This window comes from Amphibalanus amphitrite, unplaced genomic scaffold, assembly GCF_019059575.1.
Source record: "Amphibalanus amphitrite isolate SeventyFive unplaced genomic scaffold, NRLGWU_Aamphi_draft 001432F_arrow, whole genome shotgun sequence".
In the NCBI taxonomy this organism is placed as follows: domain Eukaryota; kingdom Metazoa; phylum Arthropoda; class Thecostraca; order Balanomorpha; family Balanidae; genus Amphibalanus; species Amphibalanus amphitrite.
The window spans coordinates 32,807-56,028 of record NW_024882925.1 but is presented as its reverse complement, the minus strand read 5'-3'; the positions used below and the strand labels follow the sequence as shown (position 1 = coordinate 56,028).

General features: G+C 54.8%; 1 protein-coding gene across 3 annotated transcripts in view; it reads left to right on the top strand.

Moving 5' to 3' along the window:
• LOC122373022 (protein white-like) overlaps positions 1-23,222 on the top strand; it is a 56,999-nt gene that overhangs the window by 1,440 nt on the left and 32,337 nt on the right. The window contains exon 1 of one of the 3 annotated variants that reach the window (XM_043350745.1): positions 20,767-21,796. The exons of the other annotated variants lie outside the window; for them this stretch is intronic. Within the exon in view, the coding sequence (XP_043206680.1) occupies positions 21,490-21,796 (307 nt within the window). The 5' untranslated portion in view covers positions 20,767-21,489. Of the gene's footprint in view, positions 1-20,766; positions 21,797-23,222 lie in introns of those variants that run through there. 3 annotated transcript variants of the gene reach the window in all.

Here is a 23,222-nt window from a genome sequence, read left to right as displayed (position 1 = left end):
ATGCAGTTTTATCTTACTATCTACATAAGAGACAGAGTACACATGCATACGGAAATTGTTTGTTATCACATTTTGTAACAACAAACCGTCAGGAAAGCTTTGCCTTTTTAGAAGAAAAATGTTTAAAGACAAGCTAAAAAATATATAGTTCATTTCTTAAGTTCTACCGTCACTAAACGTCTCTGTGAACACAGCACGAGATTTGTGAGATGAATTACTTAGAAAACTGGCTAGCGCTCATCTCTTTTCACAGATGATCAGGTTGATCATTTTTTTTTTACTTCCTATCACCGATACATAATGAGTTTAATCTACATTTACAATTCCAAAGTTATACTCGACTTGTCGGGAATTATAAGTGAACTCATCAATCAATCGAACGGTGTTACTCTGTTGGTGTTCAGAGCACATTTTGAAAACATTATTTAGCTCTTCAATACAATGTGCATCAACCAGTTTTCTCAGTCATTTTCTCAGAAAATATCGTGCAGTTGTTTACAGTGAGGGTCGAACTTAAGAAAAACGAGCTAAAGTTACATGCGTTGAACATGTATTTCAACCTTTCAAAAAGAACATATTGCCTGGATTGTGTGTATCCGATAGCTTTAAGACAAAATCAATTAATCCAGCTGCACAAAGTTATTCAGGTACTAACCCTCCTTCTCAATGTTCAGTTTTTTTCATACCAATTATTAAAAATGGCAATCATATCAGACCTCTCACAGCAAGAAAAAATGCTCGAAAATTCAGCTTATCGCTTCCAGTAAGTTCGCTCAATATATACCTAACTATGAAACACAATATGACGTGTTGCTATCTGAGATAATTTTGTATGGTTCAGCAGAACAAATGCGTGACAATAAGTAAGCACAAAACACAGCATCCGTACAAGAAAGGATCCAATACGCACGGCCTCAGCGTAACGTGGTTTCAAGTGAGAGTGACATGGGTTTTGCAGCAGGATATTAAAAGAGCGGTAATGAACATTAGAAGAAGAATCCTTTCCGGACATGAAGTGACACTGTAGGCCATTGAGGGCAAAGCAGAACCAGTCAGGCCGGCCGCTTTCTACAGGTTATATAACCCGGGTCATAGATAATCTTGATCTTGCGCACCGTTTTGGCCCACTGCTATAGTAGACTTGGGCCTTAGCTCTCACTTTAAGGTAACGTGATATTTCGAGTGTTATTCTTGTCTCTTTAATAGCCTGTCAGGCACTCGTGAAATACTATTTATACAGCAGCGAGCTTGCTGTTTCGTGAGTTGACGCCTAAGTCCATTGTAAAATCATCTCGCGCGACAATGGCGCTATAGGAAGTGCAACATTGAGTATCGAGGCACTAAATGGTTTTACGACTTTGTTTATCTATGCAGACAAAGTGTCTTCGAGAAAGAAGTTGAGCAAACAGGGCCAGTCCCGTCAAACATCAGTCAAAAATGATATGAAAATTTATAAGACTGCCAGACATTCACGCCCGGAGTTCAAACCTGGCGACTATGGAAATGCTGATAGGGCAAATCACGTTGGCTACAGACTCATTTGATGTGAATTCATCAGACTTACTAACACTATCCCGTTTTGATGGTGCATTTCGTATGCGACATTTATTGCGTACAGTATCGGTGGAACACCTTCAATTAACGGGGGGGGGGGGGCACTACCGACTTTTGGTCTCATTCTTTCCATGCAACGCCATAGGGCTTATGTTAAAATGCCAAAATCAAAGGGGGGCACGGTGCCCCGGTGCCTTCCCCGTTCCGCCGCCTATGATTGCGTAAGCATCACAGAAACGTTAACTTGCACAATGCAGTCACTGAACGCACATGAACCTCTAAGTCCTGTTCGAGCAATCAGCCGCCGCCAGCTTATGTAACTGACTGCTAACTCTGGATCGCATGAGTCGCCGCTGCACTGATGAGTCGACATAGCCGGCGCAGTGTGCACGCACTCCAACATTTGACCAAATGATCGGTTTGTTCCTATAAGGGAAACACTCGATACATAGGTCACTGAACAGTGGAGAACGGTTGCCAAGAGTCATTCCGATAAGTCATTGACGATAATGGTAGTAAATCTGGCCAGTCATGTCATCAAAGGCTTGCAGAGCGGTGCCGCCTGTCTGAGGGTTACCGGCGCGGCGGCCCGGTGAGGCCAGGGGAGGGGTGGCGGCGCCACGGACGGCTCTGCCGGCCGGCCGACTGGCTCCGCCCCTCCCACTGGCTCCCCCCCCCCCCCTTCACCTGTCCACCGCCCGGCGCAGGGACGGTGAGAGCCCCCGGCGCGCGCGGCGACACCTCCAGCGGCGGCCGGAGCTCAGCCGCTGCCTGTCGGCCCCACAGAGGGCGGATAGGGTGCCGGTGGAATTCCCATGTTGTCAATCGCGAGGTTGCCTCCACACGTTTCAATGAAATGAAAACAGGCGGCGGCGTGGGCGGCAAGCGCTGCGCTAGCTTTGGTAAACGGAGTGTGCTTGCAGCTTCACAAGTTATTTGACAGAACCACTCCCATAGAGCATAAGCTTTTTTACCGAGTTGAGTTACGTAAGATCTGTACCATTTCTCAATTAATGCAATCACTTCCGTAATGGACCCTTGGCTACAATCCAAGCCACTGGCGGATCCAGACTTGCGTTTTGGGGGGGGCCAACTCCTGCAAGTAACCAAACCTAGGGTACCCCCAAATCCTGTTTTCTCATCGGATTTAGGCCACTTATTTTTTCGTCACAGCCCTGAAACGATATTTTTTTTTTAACTAAAAATAAAAAATAGAAATGGTAGCCCACCCAACCCGAGCCTAAATATTACTTTGAAAACACTTCAAATTGCTTTTGTCGACCAATTAGCCCGCTCCGGGTCGGTGCGTGGCGCAGCCTTCGCGGGCTGGGAGGTGTCGGTTGGACCCCCTGCCGTTCGGCCCCTGATTAAAGGGACTATCCCACCTTTAACATGGGGTTTGAGTTGAGATAGCCAAGTTTGCGGCGAGGTTCAGAAACCACTATCTATCTAGGTTGCAACCCCCGCGGCCTCTTGGTGTTGAAGAAATTCGTTCCCTTCATTTGAAAATGGGCCTTGCACAAGGCCCTATCTTCAACATGGAGCGACCGTTAGTGTGACGTCACCTCGTTTAGTCATTCTGATTTAAATGGGTTTGTTCGTTGAAAAATCGCTTAAAACTTGGTCTGAACTTTGTTGTGGTGCCTACAGAGTAAAAAGAATCAGCTTTATGACAGTAATGTGGCCTGGGGAAGGAGGTAATTTTGGGCTGTGACGTCACATATTTGAAAGTTTGTGTTTGGAATATGGGAAGCCTAAGATGTTTAATGAAAAATAAATGCCAGAACCGTGTTCCTGGTCATCCAATCTATAAGGTCGGGCACAATTTAACTGGTTTAACAACATTTTAGAAGGTGGGATAGTCCCTTTAAGCTAGAGCTCGCGGAAAAAAAACAGGCGTGTTGCCCGTGAGTGACGAGACGAAGCCGATGATACCCGATTTTAAGGTCCTTGGTCATTGGTTGACCTTCCAGGGCGGTGTTTCACGGTCGTGCTGACAGCCGCTGACAGCGCATTCCGCGAGCTAAGGTCAGCCTTCGGTAGTGTTGTGGGTATAGGCTTGTTGATGTCTCCATTGAAACCAAAAGTGCCATCAGCGCTGGCAGCGGCTGGCAGCGTGCCGTGAAACACCGCCCAGGTCAGGTCACAGACCCAAAAGACGGGAAAATCAGGACCTGTCAGAACCTCCTAAAGTAAGGCTGTAATACGTTTTTTTTTTTTGTGCTGATCACAAATTTCATGTTAGTCAGTGGCGGCGGAAGGTATTCTAGGATAGGGGTGCAAACGATATTGAAGCGCCCCTTCCCGCTGGGCGCCCCTTACCATATACACGGTTGTAGTAACACAAACAGTGAAGAGACTATTTCTTAATGAAACATCATTCGGCGCTAAAAAAAAAACACTCATTTAAATTGCGTTTAAGTTGCATCCGTCCTCCCGGCAAGTTGGTTAGAGCTGCGAAATTTCGATCGTTAGAACCCGGTTTCTAATCGCTCCGACGCGACGCAATGATACCCGAGACTCTATGCCGAGACTAACCCCGCGTTCGATGTCTCTCGGACGGCGAAGATTCTACGCCGTCCGGCCAATCACGTTTCATAACCGCAGCCGAGCCCCCGCTGACCTTGGACGTTATTGGCCGGACGGCAAAGAATCTTTGCCGTCCGGGAGACATCGAACGCCGCCTAAGAGACTTCTAGTTACTGCTAACGTGAAGTGAATAGGCTGAGGTTTATGGTGGGAGTAGCAGGTTTGTGACGCCCCAGTGAAATAAATGCCGCCTTTCAACACCGATAGGAGCCCGAAATGAATGAATACAGGCAATCAACGCTGGTAGGTGTCCCAGCGAAATGAATGCATCTATTACCACCCAGAGGTGCCCCCATTTCAAACTAATACGACGGCGACGCCTCCACACCGATAGGGGCCCATCCCAGGGGAACGGAATAAATGCCGCCCCCTCATTGCCGGGCGCCCCAGGAGAATGAATGTTATACATCAACACCAATATGCCACCCAGTGAAATGAATTATGAATGTCGCCTTTCGACGCCGGTAGGTGCCCCAGACACCAGTGGATTTACTGCCGCCTTACAACACCGATAGGCACCTCAGTGAAGCGAATGCCGGCCTATACCACCGATAAGCGCCCCGGATGAATAAATACCACCCGTCAACGCCGATAGGCGCCTCAGTGAAATTAATGCCGCCCCGATCTCCGATAGGCGCCCCAGGTGATACATGTCGCCCATCAACACCAACGGGCGCCCCATTGAAATGAATACCGCCCTTCAACACTGGCAGACGCCCCAGTGGAATAAATGCCGCCCCACAATGCCGATGGCCGTCCCTGCACTGGAAAATCAGTTTCGCCCCTATACAGGCGCCCATAGAAGTTTGCAGAGTGCTATTCCTGGTCATAATCATCTCCCCAGTAAAAAAAAAAAAACGCAAAATACGCCCTAGCACTAGGGGTGTAACCGCCCATACGGACAGTGCAATTTTACAGGCCCCAATCTCGGACCTCCCTTAACATTCATATGTTGTAAACGGCAAACCGCCCCCGATAAATGTTACACAAACTAATTTCCTCTCGCATATCGGCCATCAGGCGCCCCTTTTTGTCGCATGGAGCCTGCAACGCGATAAGCCCTCATATGTTCGTGTTGGCGTTCGGAGGCTATCGCCTTCAAAGACGTCTCCATACATGTTTCTTTTTCGTCCCACACACAGGCGCCCCTCTTTCGCATGCAGGCGCCCCTCTTCCGCATGGCGCGCTTCTCGAGTGGCTGCGCCCTCCTAGCCTTTATCGCCTGGCAAGATTATATTCGACAGGGTCGGCAGCATCTGCCTTTGTTTCAGATAAGGATGCCCTCCACTCTTCAGCATATCAAAAGATACTTTTCCCACGTCATTGCCACCCTCTTCGTGTCACAAGTGCCTTTATCAGTTGCGGTGTCGCACTGCTCAGCTTTATGGCTGCCGCACCTCTTAACTTCCTGCCTCCTCTACAGATTTTCGAGGCGCCCCTTTCCATAGCTTTAGGGTGCAGCTGCCCCCCTTGCCCCCCTGCTTCCGCCGCCACTGATGTTAGTTTGGATCATAGATAATGTCTTCATGCGTTTAGACCATGTCGGGGCAGGTCAGGTCAGATCAACCAGTAGGAGTACTTATGGGCGTCCGCTGACTCCGTATAGCAGGTGTCCACTACCACTGGCAGCTACGTAACATGATACGAAGGCATCAAAACTACTTCGTAAATGTTCAAATGGTTGCAAAATGCTAAATTCAAAATCAGCTAAACGAAACTATCCTAGAAACATGTTAAACACGGAAAAGTGCACCGAGGTCATCAAAGGTCAATGACCTGACTTGACCGTAAGGTGACATTGGCATCCGCCCTAATGCGTGGGAGCAACATCATATCACATGTTTGAGCGTTTTAAACCACGAAAAGACTATAAAAGCGCGGATAATGTGAGCCGACATACGCCGAATCGCTATTCCGGCCAAACATGGCCTCCAACATGACCAAACAGTCTCGAGAAATAGGCCACAAGTCAAAGTTCACTTGGGTCAGGGTCATGAAATTTTCAGACTTTGTCACCATGAGGGTACTAAAGTTTCGTCGCGATCGGCTTCATGATACCTTACACGATAACTTCACACGTCGATCGAGAGTTAAAGGGATTATCCCACCTTTAACATGGGGTTTGAGTTGAGATAGCCAAGTTTGCGGCGAGGTTCAGAAACCACTATCTATCTAGGTTGCAACCCCCGCGGCCTCTTGGTGTTGAAGAAATTCGTTCCCTTCATTTGAAAATGGGCCTTGTACAAGGCCCTATCTTCAACATGGAGCGACCGTTAGTGTGACGTCACCTCGTTTAGTCATTCTGATTTAAATGGGTTTGTTCGTTGACAAATCGCTTAAAACCTGGTCTGAACTTTGTTGTGGTGCCTACAGAGTAAAAAGAATCAGCTTTATGACAGTAATGTGGCCTGGGGAAGGAGGTAATTTTGGGCTGTGACTGTAAGGGCAAAATTCATACGTCGGAGAGAAGCGGCGGGCCGGAGTACCAGGGTGCGTGTAAGGCCAGTCCGCCGTATGATAGCCTCCGGCGGGAAAGGCGTGCCCGCCGGGTGAAAGGCTGCGGCTGGCCGGCACCTGGGACTCGCGGGCCCGTCTCTCGAGGCATTTGCCAGTGCGGTGTCGTCGGGGCAACATCTTTCGGTAAGCGAACTTTTCCCTCCCCCCTAAATTAACGCCGCAGCGCCCAGGCGCTGCGGAAGTCCCCGACAAATGTCCTGGATTTCATTTGGCTTTCCGACCCGCCGCAAATAGCGGTGGGCACTCCCGTTTTATATCCAGGACAGTCCCATCTAAATTATAATTAATCGGCGCGGCGCGTGGCGTATATGAGTGAGCGATTGTAAGTGTGATGTGTATAGTGTGCGTGAGGAAAATGATCCGAGAGAATGACACTTCGTCCCGCGAGACCCAAAATACAATGTAATGGGAATGTGAGCCAAATCTTTGAATTGGGTAAAGGCAGATGCCGGGCTGATACACGGTGAACGTGAACGAACAATCATACGGGCCGCTTAGTTTAATACACCCGGGTGGCAGGCGGGCATTGTAGAGTAACTTTGATTAACGTAATGTCTGTACATGGGGGGAACCATTAAAAGGTTGCCGGTTCCGATGCTTGAAACCCCTACATAAAAATGGTGCATCGGCCGGGAAATCTTTCCCATCGGAGGTCAGGATGCCCGAAGTGTTCCTTCCGCCATAATCTGCGGCACGCGACAAGTGTAGTATTCCGCTCCCCGGCACCAGGGCACATTGGTACCCGGGCGTATTTGCCGCTTCCGGGCACGCGGCCCACTGGCCCGTGCTGGCGCAACGGAAGGCCAGCGCTACCCGGGATAAAACGCCGATCGGTCCTGATAATGCCGTGAGGGAGGCCCGGACGGAGCCCGGGTGTCGCAGAGGCGGGGTCAAAGGACATGACGTGGGCGCCGTTCGGCCATTTCCGCTCCCTTGGAGGTGGTTACCGGTCGAGCTGTTCTTACTTTTGGCTTCAATATCTTGTGTAAATCTTTGTTTCCATACCTTTCGTCACGTTCACACGCGTGAATCAGCCCAATTAAAGGGGGGCATGGGGGACAATTTGCTACCGCACAATATCTGAGGAGGATACGCACTCCGCAGGCGCAGGAGCGATAACGTCGGCGATTACGGCGATAACACAGCGATAAGGTCGGCGCGGCAGCGACAGAGCGGAAGGGCTCTCGAGATCGCTGGCGCGGTTGCTCGCGCACAGGGTGCGGGCACGCACCGTCTCGTGAGGTTCACGAGAGGCTCGGAGGACTCACTGGCGCGGGCTCATCGTCACGGTGATTTGACGAGAGTCAGCTGAGAGCTCCGCGGTGAGTACCGATCTGCTCCGAGCGGAGCGTGTGAGTGTCCGTGTGTTTGTTTTGTCTTTATTTTGTAGTGTGGGTTTTCAGGGTGTGTGGGGAGATTGCAATATTGGGTGCTAACAGGGGAGTGTTCGTATTATTTCAATTCACTAGCGTGACGTTATAGCTCGTGTGAGCTATGCCCACCACGGATGATGAGGGCCCTCGGGCCACATATGGGCCCGACCAGTCCACGTATTCGGTCCTGCCTCCGGCCAAAAACCTGGGGGCATTACGGGAGATTCCCATGTTTGAGCCGGACAAGGAGGGAAGCGTGGGCGTCGGGGATTTTCTTGAGGCAGTGGAGAACGCGGCCTCTTTGGGAAACCTCGACGCCAATGACATTATGAAGGTGATGCCGATGCGCCTGAGAGGCCCAGCAAAGGGTTTCCTCAAAACGTATCTGGCATCCAAACAGGTGGGCTCGGACGTGTTCGGGCTGGGTCACCTGTGGAAAGATTTTAAACGCGGGCTGTTTAACCGTTTCCGCAAGCCCACGGACCCGGTGGCGCACCTGCTGCAGCTCACGAGCTGTCAGCAGGGCGATACCGAGACCGCCCGGGGGTATGCGCAGCGGCTTAAATCGCTCGCGTATAAAACATGGCCGCAATTCACTCAGTCACAAGACGAGCCCATCCGCCAACTGGGCGAGAAACTCATCTACCAACACTTCCTGAAGGGCTTGAAGCCCACAAATCTCGAGCGGATCCATTTGAAGGGCATAGGGGACATGGATGCCGCCGTGATCGAGCTGACCAGCAAGGAGACATTTGATGCCCTGCAGCGCTCGGGCGGTCGCTCCGTCCGAGTGAATCAGATCGGAGAGGAGACGCCTCGGGCGCTAGAGGAGATCCGCGGAGCCGTGCGCGAGCTCCGCGAGACGGTGGCGACCCACATAGCCAGCACCGCCGAGGCTCTGTCTCACGCGCTGGGGTCGCATACATTGTCTGCGCCCTACTCTGCCGCCGGACACGGCCGGGCGGACGCGCTCCCATTCCACGCGCCGGTCCCTCCGGCCTATGGGGCCGCTGTATATGGGTCGGGGGCGGTGCCGGACTCGGCCGGGCCGTCAGGATCCGCTGGCCCAGGGTACGAGACGGCACTGTCTCACCCGACAATGGCTGACCCTGGGCTGGGGGAGACAACATATGGTGACAATTGCTATGGACCGGGAGGGCACCCGCCCCAGTCGGGGCCGGACATGTGCGACCAGGGGCTGGAATGGGCTCAGCCGTCGGCCTCTAACTGCCCGCCCGGCTACTCCCCGCATCTGAGTGGTCCGAGCGCGATGGAATACTGGGTGAACGCCGTGGGCTATCGGCCTCGGCTGCCCCAGTATCCCATACTACGGCCCGCTGCTCCGGGATACCAGGGGCAGGCCCCGCCGCGCCCCATGGGAGGCGCTCCGAGGGGACCGGTTGCTTGTTTCAACTGCGCCGGGCCCCATTACGTGCGGGACTGTCCCTGCCCGCGGCTGCCAGTAGCGCGCGGAGTGTACGCTGGGGGAGCGATGAGGACGCCCGCGCCGGGCGGGCCGCTCTGGCGTGGCGTGGGATCGAGACCTAATTACCCGCCCGGGGGCCGGATGATGGCTCCCAGGTTCCCAGCGGTCCGGGACCGCGTGCCGCCCCAGCAGCAGCCTTTAAACTGGTAAGGCCAGTCGGCAGCGCGCCCGACCGATTGGCTAATGGAGTTGACAGGGCGGGGGAGGATGACGTTCTCTCGGTAAATAGCCTCATTGAGAGAGAGTCGGAGCTGCCAAAGTTGAAAGTGAGGGTGGGAGATCAGAGCTTCTCAGCTTTGGTGGACTCTGGCTCCTCTGTGACGCTGTTATCCGCGGCGGCGTGGCAGAGGCTGCCCGTGCGGCCTTGCCTGAGCGCCGGAGGCGGCATTCGACTCCGCTCGGTCACCGGCGGAGAGCTGGCCAACATCGGCGAGGCGGTGCTGACGGTTGAAATAGGGGCTTTCAAACTCGAACACAAAATGTGCGTCATACAGGGCTTGCCCTATGACGTACTACTCGGAATCGACTTTATTAAGGCGTCAAGAATGGTGTTAAATGCGGCAGAGGGGTGTGTACAGATAGGGAGTAGCCGCGTTCCATTCGCTTCCTCTTGCGGGCTGTATAACGGCCCGCGAGCGGTGTGTCTTTCCACGGATGTGACCGTGCCCTCGCGGCACGTGTGCGTGATCGCGGCTAAGCTGGACACGGCGGGCCGGGGCTCGTCCGAGAAATTGGTCGAGTTTGTTCCTCAGCCACCCGAGGAAACACTCGAACCGTTTCTGGAAGTGCCCAGCTTGGTGGCCAAAACCAACTCGGCAGGCTATATCCAGATCCCACTCGTTAACCCGACCGAGGACGACATACAGCTGCCCGCCGGCTACGAGCTGGGGCAAACTCAGCTGTATGAAGGGCTGGTCGCCACGGTGCGTGTGGATCCGGTGGGAGGTCAGGACCAGGACGGTGTTGGGCCGCCGCTCTGGGCCGGCCGCTGGCCAAGCCGCGAACAATTTCTAAGTCAGTTTCCCCTGGAACATCTGAGTGGGGATCGCAAACGGCGTGTGGAGGATTTGCTCTGCCGCCATCAATCAATGTTTTCATGCCACGATTATGACCTCGGCCGCATAGAAATCGCGGCACACACAATCCGGCTCAAACCGGGAGCCGAGCCCGTGCACTCGCGCCCGTATCCGTGCTCAGAGCACCAGCGCCAGGAGCTCTGGCGACAGCTGGAGGAAATGCTCAAAAATGACCTAATAGAGCCGGCGTACGATGGGTTTACATCCCCATGCATCCTGGTAAAGAAGCCAAATCCCACCTCAGAGTCTGACTCCTGGCGACTCTGTCAGTCCTTCGTAAAGCTCAACTCGATCACCGAGACCCTGAGTTACCCGCTCCCTAATATGCAGCGCATATTAGAAGATCTGGGGCGTAACAAGGGTTTCGTGAGCTCGATGGACATGACAAAAAGCTTCTACCAGATCCGCGTGCTGCCTGAGTGTGCCAAGCTCGCTGGGTTTATAACACCCTTCGGGGGCTATAAACCCAAAGTGCTGCTCATGGGTTTGAAGAATAGCAGCGCAAGCCTCCAGCGAGTTGTAGACGCTGTGTACGCCCCGGTGCTGGCGACGGGAAAGGTCCACTGCTACCTAGACGACCTGATCTGCTCAACCACCACTGAAACTGAGCACCTCGAGATGCTGGAGAGCACCTTCCAGCTGGCTCGGAAGCACGGGGTGAAATACAAACCGAGCAAAACGAGGCTTCTCTGTCGGTCGGTCAAACTGCTGGGACATGTCATCTCTCCCGAGGGTATAAGTGTCGATGACAGCAAGACACGGGCCATCGCCCAAATAGCAGAACCGACCAACAAAACAGAGGTTAGAGCCTTCGTGGGCCTGGCCAACTTTTACAAGCGCTTCGTGCGGGGTTTTGCGGCCCTGGCTCGCCCCTTACTGAACTTGCCGAAGAAGAACGTGCCCTTTGTGTTCACTGAGGAGTGCAGGGAGTCCTTTGAGGCGCTGAAACGGTGTTTGTGCGAGAGTCCGGTACTCCGGTACCCCGACTTCTCGGGTAAATACCCATTTCACGTCTACACCGACGCGAGCTCACGAGCACTGGGAGCGGCGCTGCATCAGGAGTTCGAGGACGGCTCTCACCCTATAGCCTATGCTAGCCGGGTGTTGACGCCGTCCGAGCTGCCGCAGCCCATACTGGTCAAGGAGAGCTTGGCTGTGGTCTTTGCGGTCTGTGAGAAGTTCTTTTACTATCTCGACGGACGGCATTTCATATTGACCACAGACAACAGCGCTCTGAGATACCTGCTCCAGGCCACCACGGAGCCAAAGGGCTCCTCACGACTCGTGAGGGATGCATTGAGGCTGCTCGACTTCGAGTTCGAGGTACGACACCGCCCTGGGCCCGAAATTCCGCAAGTAGACGGCTTGAGCCGTTTGACTTGGCAGGCCATGAAAGAAGGGCAAGGCCAAAAGGTGACAGCTGACATTGACCTCGACTCGCGTACTCGGCCGGTTTGTACCGTCACGGAGATGGGAATCAAACGGCTGAGTGCCGAGGAGCTGCGATCAGAGCAGCTCAAGGATGAGCAGTTGAAACCGATCATTCAATATCTGGAGGGAGATGCCGCCGGCCAAGGACCGCTGCGGCACAAGAAATATTTCATGAACGAGCAGGGAATACTTTGCTGTCGCCCCAGATCGGGCGGAAATCATCAACTGGTGGTCCCTAAGTCGCTACGGAAGGCCTTGATGATTGATCACCATCAGGGCAGCTTTGGTGGCCACGTCGGGTGGCGGAAGATGTGGAGTGGCCTCCGGCCAAAGTACACCTGGAAGGGCATGACTGAGGACCTTAAGAGGCATGTAGGTCAGTGTGCCGACTGTGAGGGGCGAAATGCGGGTTTCATCGGCAAAGCACCAATCCAGGACAATTACCAGGCGACCCGGCCTTTCCAAAAGGTCAGCATTGACTTGCTGACCGGCCTGCCTCTCACCGACCGTGGGAATACGGTGCTGCTAACCGTGGTGGATTGTTTCACTCGTTGGGTGGAGCTGATCCCCTTGCCATCTAGAACGGCCAAAAATGTTGCACTGGCCCTGCGCGACCGCGTTTTTCTGCGGCACGGAGTGTGTGATGGGGTGAGTGACAACGGCGCCGAGCTGGTCTCGGAAATTGTCACCGAGCTGTACACTCTGTTGGGGGTGAGAGCCGGCACGTGCACCGCATACCACCCGCAGGCCCAAGGCGTGGTGGAACGTACACACCGAGTCATAGCGGACATGTTGGCCAAGTATATTTCCTCTGGGGAGCCCCACTGGGATCTGTATGCGGCTTCATGCCAGTTCGCCATGAATAACTCTGTGCACGGCTCCACAAAACACACCCCGTTCTATCTGGTGCACGGGCGCTCTGCACAGCTGCCAACAGATGCGCTGTTGGATGCAAAGGCGGTCCAGTGGCGCGACTACCACGAGTATGTGGAGCAGTTGCTCAGAAACACTCAACAGGCGTTTGCCGAGGCTCGCCTGAATGTGAAAAAGGCTCAAAAGGCCAATCAGGTCCGCCGAAACGACAAGGCCCGATTGCGCACGCTGAATGTGGGAGACGCTGTGAGGCTTAACAATCCGCAGCTCAAACCGGGAGAGAAAGGAAAGCTTGCAAGCCGGTGGAAATCCGGCTATATAGTCATTGACAAGTTTGGTGCTGTCAATTACTACATAGAAAATGTGAAAACTCAAAAGAGGCAGTTGGTGCACATTGACCGCCTCAAGCTGCGCCGCAGTGGGGAGGAGAGCCCGGCGCGACGAGAGCGCGCCGCCGGCTCCGGCCCTGAGCGGGTCTCGCCCTGCCCGGCCGAGGAGGGCTGGTACGACGCCGAGCCGCCGTCACCGCCGCCGGCGTCTCACGCACATTCCGCAGCCGACGGCGCCGCGCCGCCGATCGAGGCGGCCGAGGCCGCTCCGGTCGGGCCGCGCGCCCGTGGAGGCACGGGAGGCATAGCGGGTGCGTTCAATGACCCCGCCGGCCCGAGCGCCAGGGCTGGGGAAAGGACGCCCCGTGGAGACGGGAGGCGGCCGAGGGACGGCGAGCGCGCAGGCAATCAGGGGCGGACCGAATCCACCACGCCGGAGCCGACCAGCGGGTCGGATAGCGAATCGGAGGGCGACTCTCTACGCAGCGCGACGGAAAGCGGGTCATCGTCCGAAGAGGAGGATGACCCGGCCCACCGTTACGCCAGAGTGGAGGCCTCCGGGCGCTATCCGCACCGAGAAAGGCGGCCTCCGGACAGGTACTCGCCCTGATGCCGCAAATAGCGTCGGCCAGTCTGCTCCCGGCGGGACAGGTGTTAGGATCAGCGGCTTGCACTCCGGCTCTGTGGCGCGAGATGGCCCGAATCGGTCTGGGGTCGGCAATGTTGCTGGCGGCGCTCCTGCTACTGGTGATGGCAGGCCCAGGTGAGGTGCTGCATCGTCCCGGGGCGATCTTCGTCCGCCGCGGGACGGTGAGTATGGTGGGAAGCACCTACCGCGTACTAATACAACTACATCCCTACGATTACAGGGTCGAGCTCGGGACAATGAAAGCCTTTCTTGCGAACTCTACCGAATTACTTAAAGGACTTAAGAATAGGGCTGAGGCTGAACCCTCGACATTTGACGTCTTAAACAATACTATTCAAGCCTTTGACACTCAGGTGAAAAGGGCCACGCAAGCGTATGCGGTGCTAGTTACGAAAAGGCAAATCCTCAACGAATTATTTCCCGAACCCGCGTCGAACCCTAGGTCCGACGGACAAATCTCTCAGCGAAGGCCCTTCAGGCAGGATTCAATTGTAAACCTATTCGGATTGGCTAGTGCCTCCCAAGTCGAGCACCTACAAGAGTGGGCTGTGGCCGCGACGGCCACCACAAATGGAATATTACACGCCGTGGACCAACAATACACTCTTATTAACAAAACCGCGTCAAAGCTAAATCAGCAGGAAAATCGTTTAAATAGACTGGATGGTTTGGCCGCCGAATACGCAACGCGTATGGCCGCTCTAACTTCTTCGACAACCTCCATGACGATCTTGCAAGTGGTACAGGATGCCGTGCTGTCTTTACTTAAAGGCTCTGTAACCCTTCTCGAATATACCGCAGAACTACGTTTACTCTTAGATGAAGAAATAAATCAGGCGCGAGATCTCGTGATGGGAAAAGTGCCCCTTACGCTTTTGACACCTTCGGAATTCCGCGCTATAATGGAAGAAGCACGAGCATCGTTACCGCCCTCCTACTCTTTCTCCGCCTCCCCATCAGACATGGCGTCAACTCTGTCCACCGCTACAATCACTGTGATTATCAAGGAGGGAGTCTCTCCATATTACGGGGTGCTCGAATTTCCAATTCATCGGGAAACGTTCCAAATTTATCAATTCCGCTCGGTACGCGTGGCGAGTCCGAGTGGATTTCCCATAACAGGCCGATTTGACGTCGGTAACCCCCTTTTGGCCGTGTCGGGGGACCGCTACTTTTCGACAAACACGGCGAACATTTATGAATGTCTAACGGGTGCTCATCCCCGGTTTAAATCTCTCTCTGACCATATGTGCACGGCCGTAGCCAGCGTGTTTAAATTCTCGTCGAATGTTACTCCGGCTAGTTGCATTGCCGCTATATATTTCCAAAGCAAATACATATCGGATATTTGTCCGCAAACGGCGGAAATTTCTAATCTTACACTGTTTGAACACGTTCAAGAGAATCAGTGGCTTTATAGTTGTCCCGACCCGACCCATATGCTGCGAGTTTTCTGCCCGCCCGACGGAGAAGAGACGCACAGTAGTGTTCCTCTTGATCCGAACGGTGGGTTGCTCCAGCTACCGGAGGGGTGTAGTGGATTGCACGGAAAGGTAGAGCTCCCCGCCACCTTCGGCCTGCAATCCCGATACAGGGTGCCGGTTCCGGTACATCGGCCGTTTCCGCGGCTCGAGGCGGACCACTGGCAGTCAATTACAGCAGGGTCGGCGGTGCCGGCTGAAATAAATCAAAAATTGAAGGCGACCATCGCCAAATCATCCCAATTAAAGCTACCATTGAAAGAATACGAGGCGACCCTCCGCAAATTGAAATCTGAAGCCGCCCGCAGTACGTTTCACCGAACCTTTCACGCCCCCTCGTTCGCGCCCGCAGTCAGTGTGTCGGCGGTACTCCTGGTGGGGGTCGGAGTTATCGGATTATGGCTGGCGCGCTGGCGGCTGTTAAGGAAAAGGGGGTCCCGTGAGCCCGAGTCCCGTCCCGGCAGTAGGGCAGCTGACATGTCAACTGAAATGGTGCCGTTGCGGCCAGTGACCGGACCAGCGGGTTCCACTCCCTTCCCTCTGCCTCCGACGAGACGGCCACTACCGGCTCCACCAGTTACCATACGAGAAATCGACTATGTCGGCACGGATGACGACGGGCCCCGGGAGACAACCTCAAGGCGGCCGCGCCGCTCCTCCCGCCCCCGTGCTCGTTAGCTCGATCACCCCAAGCGACTCAGTGAGATACACAGCGATCCGGGGGGGGCAGGTGTATTGGCGAACAACGCGTAAATCACAAGCCAAGGGCCGGCACGCTAGCCCAGCGTCAGCGCCGCCTCGACCCGCTGAAGCGCGCGGGCGGTCGAGTTGATGTGATCCATCAGGGTTTCCAGCCGGGCCGATTCGGCGGCGATCCGCTGGATCTGCTGGTGTTGTTTTTCCAGCCCCGCCCGTAAGCCACGGGTGGCATTGACCACGATCTCCATCTGTGAAGGTGAAATGAGGGGTCAATGACATCCGCCGTCCGAGCGGGCGAACAAAGGGCGAGGGGCAAACTGAAGTAAACACCGCGGCTCCGCCTGAAATTACCGAGGGCAAGGGACAGAGGATGGGCGTACGAGGGGGGTTCAAGGCTGAACTCGGGACAAGGCTACTGACCGATGAGATCGGGCAGTCGGGTTACAAGGCAGGGAAAACAATCATAATAGTTTCACGTACAAAATTTAACCGTTGGTGTCGGTGACGACATGTATATGAACCGCTGTGATCATATGCATGCAAACATGAGGCTGAACATCAATGATGAGTAGGATCGTGCCATTATGCCACGCCATAAACGGGTGTCAATGCAATTATGCATTGGCAGGCGATTAAACCGGCGCGCGCATAATGCACAAAAAGTGCCTGCTATTATATCACGCCATGAACAGGTGTCAATCCACTCGCGCATTGGCAGGTGTTTACACAAGCGTGCATATAATGCACGTATAGAACCAGAGTGCATGCTATCATACCACGCCATAAATATGAGCCAATACGACCAGCATTGTTGCATATTTATGACTGCGTGCGCATGATGCATGAGGCGTCTCCTAATACGAGCGCCATTATATTCATTTCATTAGTCAAGTAGATACAGAACCAGAGTGCATGCTATCATACCACGCCATAAATATGAGCCAATACGACCAGCATTGTTGCATATTTATGACTGCGTGCGCATGATGCATGAGGCGTCTCCTAATACGAGCGCCATTATATTCATTTCATTAGTCAGGTAGATACAGAACCAGAGTGCATGCTATCATGCCACGCCATAAATATGAGCCAAAACGACCGGCATTGTTGCATATTTATGACTGCGTGCGCATGATGCATGAGGCGTCTCCTAATACGAGCGTCATTATATTCATTTCATTAGTCAAGTAGATACTAGTGTAGTACATGGAGCATAAGGCTCAAACCACGAACTTATAGACGGTCAAACACACATCGCCTACGTGTGCTGAGGCGGGCCAAATATCGATATAATGTGCCCACGCGAGAGCGGGGACGTTATATCCGTATTCCGTACCCGTGTGAAAACTGATTGATCAGTGGCCCAAGGACAGGCCAGTTCAATGCTTACCTGAGGCTCCAGCCCGGAGAGCTTGAATAGGACTGGTACGACCAGTCCCAGAAGGCCGAGGCACAGAAGCGTTACCATCACGAACCCGAGGATCCGGCAGATGTTGCACATGATGTAAAAAAATAGAGATGCGTACTGGCAGAGCGCAGAGCGGTGAATGACGCCCGGGTGCGGTCCCTGGTCGTTCGTACACCGATTCGAACACATGTCGGGAGCATGTTCTCTCAATAAAATATCGTCCCGACCTCCCGACGACACAGTCGTGGGGCCAATATATCCGCTCGCGGCCGGTCGCCATGTGTGACGCGGAATCGCGTGAAGAGACGCATCGCGCGGGGCAGGCCGACCAACGCCGCCCAATCATCAATAACCATAACCATTACCATTTCGTAAATGGAGAAGGCAGCGCCTTGGTGCGCTAGCGCGCCCATCCGCGCCGCGTGATCGCCAGTCCCCACTCCTCGTGGGCTGACGCGAGGGGAGGGGGGAGTCAATCACCGCGCGGCTTGGGACCCGGGCGGGTCCTTGACCCTCCCGGCCAGAGCCACACAGTCTATCCCTCCGCCGGACGGTTCAGCACCCGTTGGAGGGGTAGCCTCTGAGGGCCTGAGAGAGAGAGAGAGTGACCGGCGCAGGTAGAGCGGGAGAACGGCCACTGGCCATCCTGCCCCGAGGGGAGGATGGCGAAGTGGCGCCGCCCGCCGGCTGATGGCATTTGATAATGATGTTGACGGTGCGCGTGGGGTGGAGATGGTAGGCGATGGGGTGGTGCAAGCGCGAGGGGGGGTTGAAGTAGGGGGTGGGGCGTAGCTTAATGAGTGTGGGTGTGAGGAGATTGGGGTCGTCTTTCATCGGCGGCGTGGGGAGCCGGCGAACCGGGGTCATGGCCGGCCGCCGTGCTTCACTGCCGGCGGTTTATGTAAGGGGGAGTGTAGGAGGGCATATTATGTGTTAATGTATAAGAAATGGGTATATTTAGAATGCGTCGCGCGCGCAAGAGAGAGAATCGCACGAGAGAGAGTCGCGCGAGACAGAGAGTCGCGCGCGCGCGAGAGAGAGAGAGAGAGTCGCACGAGAGAGTCGTGCGAGAGAATCGCGCGAGACAGAGAGTCGCGCGAGACAGAGTCGCGCGAGAAAGAGAGAGAGAGAGAGAGAGAGAGTCGCACGAGAGAGTCGTGCGAGAGAGTCGCGCGAGAAAGAGAGAGAGAGAGAGAGAGAGAGTCGCACGAGAGAGTCGTGCGAGACAGAGTCGCGCGAGAAAGAGAGAGAGAGAGAGTCGTGCGATGAAGCGCCCGAGAGCGCCGGTCGGCACGCGAGGGGTGGACCGCCGCCGCGCCGTGGGTCGTGGGGAGGGACGGGGCTGGGGGAGGGCAAGGCAGGCGTTTGATTGTGTTTGTCCGGGCACTGGGGAGGGATGGGTCTCGGGCTGGGGAGGGAATGTGTTTGCGCGGGTGTGGGACGGGGACAATGACCGGGGTTTGGGAGTATGACCGGGGGAGGGGAGTTTAAATGACGAGGGAGAGAGACGACGGACGATGCGGCGGAGGAAAGGAGACGTGACGGAATAAGGGAGCGATCAGATGACAGCAAACGACTGAGCGAGCGAGCGCATGGAAATGTTGGCCCCGAACACATGACCGAGCAAGTGCCAGTCAGGCGCGGAATACCCTATCCGCTGAACATCAAGGTCCGAGGATCACGACGCATTTGCTCAAATCACGTGTTCGCGGCCAATTACTGAGGTATGTTTGGGGCGCACGCGGGAAAAGGGTTATGGACTTGGTGAGGAGGAGGGATGACGGATTGTGAGTGAAAGAGCAGGGTCTGAGACTGATATTGAGACTGAGACAGAGACAGAGACGGAGACAAAGACAGAGACAGAGACGAAGGCTGAACAGAGAGAGTGAGAGAGAGAGAGAGAGTAAGCGATAGAGAATAGAGAGACAGAGAGAGAGAGAGAGAGAGGGAGAGAGAGAGAGAGGGGAGAGAGAGAGAGAGAGAGAGAAACAGACGAATGAGAGCGGGGAGTGCATGGATGTGTGAGACCACCAGCTAACGTGAGTGGTGGATGTCGGCCCGGTTTTGGGTTAGGCATGCTGTATTACAACTGTGGTTAGACTAGTTTCTACATGGTGGTGGACTGGTTCGAGGTTTCGCTGTCATTAATAAAAATCCACATTCCCATTCAAAATTATCGAACGGTCACAAACCTTTCCCCATAGTGAATGCTGTAACAGATGAAGCGTAACAAGGTAACTACATTTAGTCAGATTTCATGTGAACCGAGGCTGCAAGTGTTAATGATTCAGAAAAATGTATGCCGCAGAGTGTCGCGATGTGTGTATGTGTGTTATGTACGGGCCAGAATGATTGAGGGGAGGGAAAGCCCCTGCTCTCCCACAGGCATGTCGCCCGGTCCGCCGGCCGCCGACCCGGAGCCAGCGGCGACCAAGACCTCGGCCGTACGGGCCGGGCGACGGCGGTGATCCGTTCTCCAACTCGCCGCACCGCACGCCAGCCGCCCCGCCGCTCCAGCCGTCTGCGCGGCTGCCCGGAAGCCGCGGCACTCAAGAGCCGCGGCGGTACGGGCGGCTGCGCTCGGCTGCTGACCTCGCCGTTCCGGCCGTTCACCTCGCCTCCCGGTCCGCCGCAGCATTCAAGAGCCGCGGCGGGAGGGACGACGCTCTACCGCCCATCTCGCTGCCCAAAATGCCCGCTGCCCCGCGCCGATCCCGCGGCTACTACTGCCGCGCCAGCTCGGGGCGGCGGCACTCGCCCACGGACCTCCGCCCGCCCGCCTCCAGCGACGATAACGCCCGCGGCAGGACGGGAGCGGCGGCGCTCATACGGCCATCAGGCCGCGCTATCCGCCAGCCGTCCCGTCCAGCCCCCGGCAGTACGGCGGGCGGCGGAGCTCGGCCCGTCTCACCACCGCGCCGGTCAGCAGCCTGCGGCCGCCCCACTGGAAACCGCGGTGCCAATGGCCGCGGCGGTACAGTGTGTGACGGCGGCCGGGCCGGCCGACCTGACGGCCCCGCCGGCTCTGCACGGGCTGGAATACAGCCGAACCACCTGTCGACAGCCGCCCGATCCAGAACCAGCGGCCCGAGTATCCGCGGCAGCATATGGTCGAGCGGCAGCTTCAGGTGCCGGCCGTGCAGAGGCGCCACATGACAGCTCCCGGGGGTCGACGCCCTCCACCGGTGGCGTACCCAGCTGGCGGCAGCGTGACAGGCGGCGGGCACGGCGCACCACCCGCGCCCATGAACCGCCGCCGTCGCCGCCGCCACCGCCACCTGGTGGTTGATCGACGCCCTATACCGGTGGCGTACCAAGCTGGCGGCAGCGTGACAGGCGGCGGGCACGGCGCACCACCCGCGCACATGAGCCGCCGCCGTCGCCGCCGCCACCGCCACCTGGTGGTTGATCGACGCCCTATACCGGTGGCGTACCAAGCTGGCGGCAGCGTGACAGGCGGCGGGCACGGCGCACCACCCGCGCCCATGAACCGCCGCCGTCGCCGCCGCCACCGCCACCTGGTGGCGCGACCCCGGGACGCCTAGCGGGAGCCGTCCAACTCTGAGGCGGGCTGGGCAGAAGGAGACGGTCGCCACGACACCTAGCGGCGCGCGAGCACGCACCTTACAAACGGGGGCAGTAGCTGCAGCTCGGGAGGTCCCGGACTGTGGCGGTGGCGCTGGGATGAAGGTACGGCCGCCCAAGAAGGCGGCCATCTATCCAGGTGTCCACCGCCCGCTACAACCGGCCATGGGCAGCAGCGTGCGCCCCCGGCTGTGCATCGCGCGCCGCCGTTCGAGGCGGCCTGTGCAGCGCGGATAGACTCAGGGCGGAAAGGAAGGAGCGGAAGGAACTCGAGGTGATGCGGGCGAGCGGATCAGTGCGGGCTACGGATTGGAGCGGCGAACAATACGGCAAGCGTGTGATGCGATTGGCAGGAGAACGGACACGGACGAACATTGAGAGGGAGCTTGGGACTGGGCGATCGAGTGTAATGAACTGATGTAAGTTGGATGTATGTGGTATGAATGATTCAGGCAGGATAATTATTATTATAGATCATAGCGCAAACTTCACCTGGAGAGTAAGGGGACCCCTTTTTGACCGTTCGAGGGAGGGGGCATTATTATGTAAGGGCAAAATTCATACGTCGGAGAGAAGCGGCGGGCCGGAGTACCAGGGTGCGTGTAAGGCCAGTCCGCCGTATGATAGCCTCCGGCGGGAAAGGCGTGCCCGCCGGGTGAAAGGCTGCGGCTGGCCGGCACCTGGGACTCGCGGGCCCGTCTCTCGAGGCATTTGCCAGTGCGGTGTCGTCGGGGCAACATCTTTCGGTAAGCGAACTTTTCCCTCCCCCCTAAATTAACGCCGCAGCGCCCAGGCGCTGCGGAAGTCCCCGACAAATGTCCTGGATTTCATTTGGCTTTCCGACCCGCCGCAAATAGCGGTGGGCACTCCCGTTTTATATCCAGGACAGTCCCATCTAAATTATAATTAATCGGCGCGGCGCGTGGCGTATATGAGTGAGCGATTGTAAGTGTGATGTGTATAGTGTGCGTGAGGAAAATGATCCGAGAGAATGACACTTCGTCCCGCGAGACCCAAAATACAATGTAATGGGAATGTGAGCCAAATCTTTGAATTGGGTAAAGGCAGATGCCGGGCTGATACACGGTGAACGTGAACGAACAATCATACGGGCCGCTTAGTTTAATACACCCGGGTGGCAGGCGGGCATTGTAGAGTAACTTTGATTAACGTAATGTCTGTACATGGGGGGAACCATTAAAAGGTTGCCGGTTCCGATGCTTGAAACCCCTACATGACGTCACATATTTGAAAGTTTGTGTTTGGAATATGGGAAGCTTAAGATGTTTAATGAAAAATAAATGCCAGAACCGTGTTCCTGGTCATCCAATCTATAAAGTCGGGCACAATTTAACTGGTTTTAACAACATTTTAGAAGGTGGGATAGTCCCTTTAAAGCATGGATGAAGGAGAACCAGGGGATGAAGGTTCTTTCATCCATGGTTAAAGTGTGCAATAAGAACTTCTTGGGTGAAGACAAGACCAACACTTTTATCAAGCTCACAGATTTTTAATGATACGGTATTTTCTCTCTACCTACTACGCCCTTCTCACATTCATTTTTCTTAAAGGGACTGTCCCACCTTAACATTAGAATTGAGTTGAGATAGCCATCTTGATGGGCGTTCTTTGAAAATCAGAGTCGTGAAAACCGTTTCTCCAGCAATTACTTCATCGCAAATAAATTCGTGTTTGATTTTGACATCTGTGCAAATAAGTGCCACAATGTATTGGTATTGGCACTTAAAACCTGTGACGTTTCCGCCTTTTCCGAAGTTTCTGTATCTGTCGACTTGTTTTTTATTGAAACCTTGAAAAATAACAACGCCTCTTGGAACAGCGCCCGGCGCCACGAGGTGGAGAATTAAATTGATATGCCAAACTAATTCTAATAGTCTTCTAATTCTAGCAGTATTTTTATTTTTGTATTTAAATATTTAAGAGGCCGTCCTACATGTGACTGAAGAATGCAAGAGCCATGAACTTATCAATGGCAGGGCAGGTGTCAAGTTCAAGTGTGCAACTCACTGAAATTAATCATAGTATCAAAATCATAAATGATTTGCTCACTGCTGTTTCAACTCCATAATCAAGACATGCTCTGAGGAGTCCACAATCTATTGATGGTGACAAATAAGGAAGAGACAATGAATGTTCACCTTTTTATTTCTG